Source organism: Lycium barbarum, chromosome 5 (assembly GCF_019175385.1).
Source record: "Lycium barbarum isolate Lr01 chromosome 5, ASM1917538v2, whole genome shotgun sequence".
Lineage (NCBI taxonomy): Eukaryota > Viridiplantae > Streptophyta > Magnoliopsida > Solanales > Solanaceae > Lycium > Lycium barbarum.
In genome coordinates, this window is record NC_083341.1 from 2,328,433 (window position 1) to 2,332,900 (window position 4,468).

The 4,468-nt window shown below is 34.0% G+C and overlaps 1 protein-coding gene across 1 annotated transcript; it reads left to right on the top strand.

The window, feature by feature from the left end:
- The first annotated feature begins 1,806 nt into the window (after positions 1 to 1,806).
- LOC132640096 (cytochrome P450 77A2) lies at positions 1,807 to 4,266 on the top strand. Its single transcript, XM_060356529.1, has 2 exons — positions 1,807 to 2,762; positions 3,391 to 4,266. Exons 1-2 carry the CDS (start codon positions 1,880 to 1,882, stop codon positions 4,044 to 4,046), a joined length of 1,539 nt encoding a protein of 512 aa, XP_060212512.1. The 5' UTR covers positions 1,807 to 1,879; the 3' UTR covers positions 4,047 to 4,266.
- The last annotated feature ends 202 nt before the right edge of the window (positions 4,267 to 4,468 follow it).

A 4,468-nucleotide genomic window follows, 5' to 3' on the forward strand; every position in this document is an offset into this window, starting at 1 on the left:
ATAGACGAAAATAAAATTTCATATACTAATAAGGAAAACTTTCATATGTAAACAATTAAACATAAAACAAATGCAAATAGATAAAATATCATTTGCCTCTTTTTAGTTTTACAGTGACATATATAGCTCTTGAGGAACAATATTCTCAATTTAGGAGAAGTTAACATTTATTCTATAGATAAAAAAAAAAACAACGCAGAATACTATGAAAAGAGAATTTAAGGGAGTACATAAATTGATGTTAAAATTCTAAATTTAAACTAATATTTTCAGAGATAACTTTACTTAGTCTAATTCACTGTGTGGCGAGGCAAAACATTATGAAGATCTAAAAGCTTAATCCTTTTATATGTTGCCAAAAAGTTAGGACACTTATTTTTTGCTAAAGAACTCCTGTTATTCTTTTCTTTTGCTTTTTGCTTCCGTTCTTCCGTTACCTTATATTTAAAAGTCCAAAGTGTATAATTACAATGAATTAAGATAAGTAAAAATATTTCTGAAAATATGCCTCAACATAGTTTTTTCTTAGAAGTATGTGTTTAAAACAAATGACATGATATGATTTAAAAAGCCTATTTCAGATTCAAGAGAGTGAATGCACCTTCTTTCGCAAAATGAAGAAAATCAAATTTCACATTATTCATAAACAAAGCACATATTTCCAGTAAATCTCATTTGGGTTAAATAAAACAAAGTATCATCCAATTGCTTAATAGGGGACCTGCCAGGGTAGTTGAGCAATCATAAAATGATTTAAGCGCAAAACCTGAAAAGTTGGTGACATAGAAACAATAGGCTGCCTTGCCCTTGGCACATCTGCTTGTGCCATAATCAAATCAATATCTCAAGTTTAACTTCCGTTCTCTTCTTCATCAACCTCGTGTTAGCCTCCATAGTAAAGCATAATTGGGTAGCATATAAAAATGATCCAATAAAAAATATGAAAGGTTGTAGTAGTAAATGAGGCATTTAATTGAAGCATACAAATATTGGCTCTTTAGTTTTTTTACCGTAAGGAATAGGAATATTAGCATTAATTGAGACATTTATTTTTACAATATATAAAATAATAGAGAAAAAGGCAAAAAAAGGAGAAAATACATAAATGTCAATGGAGGCCATTGAGAGGTGCCACATAGGATTGTCTATGCCTAGCTTTATATTATATATAGATTTAACATGTTATAACAAGTTATTTATCATTACTTTAGATTACCCATCAAGTACTGGTATAAGTAAAGTCAATCGCAATCAGGGGCGAAGCTAGAGTATAGTTTACGAGTTTGGTTGAATCTAGCTTTGATCCAAACCCGATATTCGTCTTAAGAAATTCGTTGGATATGTATAAATTATGAGATTTGTGATCTTGGGAATTAGTTACCTGATAGGACAAATTACTGACGGTGTATATAACTTAAACTCTTTATGTAATAATATGTTCTCTCTCTTTTTTTTTTTCCCACCAGGTGTCGATAGCTGCTTTGGACTTTGAGTAATATAGAGTCATGTAAAGACCATTAAAAGGTGAATCAAGCGCTTGGTACCAGGATTTTTTTCATTCATCCATGGCTTAAATCCAAGACATTTGATTAAGGGTAGAGGAATTTTATCCATTCTATGCTACCAGTTAATTGAATAATCTTGTTTCTGTCCTTACCCTTTTCCAACTTTGGTTTTACATTATTAAAGCCTTGCATTTAACACCCACAGTTTCCTTCTGTTGAAGAAGTACGCCTTATTAAATATTTCCCTATCCCCCACCTGTAATTTCAAGCTTTCTTCCTATTTTATACTCAAAATTTTCTCATTTTTGTGTCAAACACACACACAAAACAGTATTGAGAGCTAGAGTTTACACTACTTCACTATTCTTTTTCCAATGGATTCTTTCTCAACATCTTCACTTTCCCCTTATTATCATCTCATTTTCACTATCTTAGCCTTTGTTCTTTCAGGCCTGATTTTCTTGTTCTCCAAAAAAGGCAAATCAAAGAAACTAAATTTGCCTCCCGGGCCACCGGGATGGCCGGTAGTCGGTAACCTTTTTCAAGTCGCACGTTCCGGAAAACCGTTTTTCCAGTACGTGCGAGAGCTTCGTCCGAAATACGGTTCCATTTTTACCCTCAGGATGGGTACAAGGACCATGATCATTGTCAGTAACGCGGACTTGGTCCACGAAGCACTGGTCCAAAAAGGTCAGGTTTTCGCGAGCAGGCCTCGCGAAAACCCCACCAGGACAGTGTTTAGTTGTGACAAGTTCACAGTCAACGCGGCCGTATACGGGCCCGTTTGGAGGTCATTGAGAAAAAACATGGTCCAAAACGGGCTTAGTTCCATGAAGCTAAAGGAGTTTCGGGCCGTAAGGAAAACTGCAATGGACAAAATGATTGAGAAAATATGGGCCGAGGCCCGGGAAAATGACGGCGTAGTCTGGGTGTTGAAAAATGCCCGGTTCGCCGTCTTCTGCATCCTTCTAGCTATGTGTTTCGGGGTCGAGATGGATGAGAAAACGATTGAAACAATCGATCAGATGATGAAAACTGTGTTGATGGTTCTTGATCCAAGATTGGATGATTATTTACCGATTTTGAGCCCGTTTTTCTCAAAACAAAGAAAACGGGCCATGGATGTAAGAAAACAACAAATTGAAACAATTGTGCCATTTATTGAAAAACGCAAGAAGATTCTTGAAAACAAAGAATTTGATGAAACAGCAGCTTCATTTTCGTACCTCGACACACTTTTTGATCTCAAAATTGAAGGTATGTTATTGTTTCATTTAATACTTTTGTAAGTAGTTTTTTTCTTTTAATTAGTCCGCTTAAAAATGATGACGTCTTTTAACTTTTTAGTTCATCTCTAATGACATGCTTTTATATAAAACTGGAAAAATGTGATAGCATATTCAAGATTGTAAGTTTAGTATGTGACAAAAAAAAAGAAAGATATATTCATGAAAATGAGTTTTGAGGCTTTTTATTATATATAAAATAAAAGATCTGGTATTTCAATTTTATTCTAAAGTAGAATTTGAATTTAAAATTTAAAAAGACATGTTCGTTTATGAAATAAGATGATTATTTAGAATAACTTTCTTTCAACTATATATTGTAGCATTTTATGAGAAGTGATAAGGGTTGGATGTACCATTTGCAATTTCGGTAAAAGTAGCGGCTTCTGTTTAAATTTTATATTTGATTCTAAAGTTTTGTTCTGATATGCATAAATTATAAGTTCAGAATCAATAACTCCAAAGGGTTAGAACTTATAACCTAAACTTCAAATTATGGACCGGTCTATACGCAATATTTCTTTAAAAAAAGTCGTTTTCACATCTAAAAGTTTGTGTTCTAACTTTTAAATGTTTTGTTATTGGCTATTTTAATACAGGTAGAAATTCAGGCCCGACAAATCCAGAACTCGTCACACTATGTTCAGAGTTCCTTAATGGAGGGACAGACACAACAGCAACAGCGATAGAATGGGCCATAGCAAGAATTATCGAAAATCCAAGTATACAATCGCGATTATACAAAGAAATAAAAAATACAATTGGTGAAAAAAAAGTCGACGAAAAAGATATAGAAAAAATGCCATATTTAAACGCCGTAATAAAAGAATTATTACGTAAGCATCCACCTACTTACTTTTCACTGACCCATGCAGTAATAGAGCCAGCTAAGTTGGGTGGGTATGATATACCCACGGATGCAAATGTGGAGATATTTTTACCCGGGATATCAGATGACCCGAATTTATGGTCCGAACCCGAGAAGTTTGACCCGGATAGGTTCTTTTTAGGCAAGGAGGACGCGGATATAACGGGTGTGTCGGGTGTGAAAATGATACCATTTGGTATGGGTCGGAGGATTTGCCCCGGTTTGAATATGGCAACGGTTCATGTGAGTCTGATGTTGGCGCGATTGGTTCAAGAATTTGAATGGTCCGTTTACCCAGAAAATACCCGAGTGGATTTTAGTGAGAAATTGGAATTTACTGTGGTGATGAAGGATACTCTCAGAGCTAAAATTAAGCCAAGAATGTAAGAGGGTTTTTTACTATGTTTTGTTATTTATTTTTGTTGAAATTTGTTACTTAGGGTGTGTGGGGTGAGGGTGGAAGTGGAGAGGTTTGAATATGTATTTTATGACTTTTATAGATTTTATTGTCTAATTTTGTGAAACTAGTACTAGCTTATTTATTGCTTATAGAAATTTTGTATTAAAATAGTACTACTAATAAATTGAGAAGCATTATATTTTTGTACTGGCTTATAGAAATGGAGTATTCAAATAGTACTACTCATAGTACTGGCTTTTATATTTCTGTTTTTTCAAATCCTTTTTCTTTTTCCTCTGTGCGGTTTCTCCTTAGTAGTTATTAATTAAGACCACATGTACCCTGCCAAAAAAGTGTAAATGCAAGAGGGCTCTTCTAAAAAGAAAAGAAAAAAGAGGAAAAAGCAAGC

Coding starts and splice junctions, on each gene's coding strand:
- LOC132640096 (XM_060356529.1), top strand. CDS start 1,880: ATGGATTCTTTCTCAACATCTTCACTTTCCCCTTATTATCATCTCATT. Junction 2,763..3,390: donor TTTTGATCTCAAAATTGAAG/GTATGTTATTGT, acceptor ATTTTAATACAG/GTAGAAATTCAGGCCCGACA.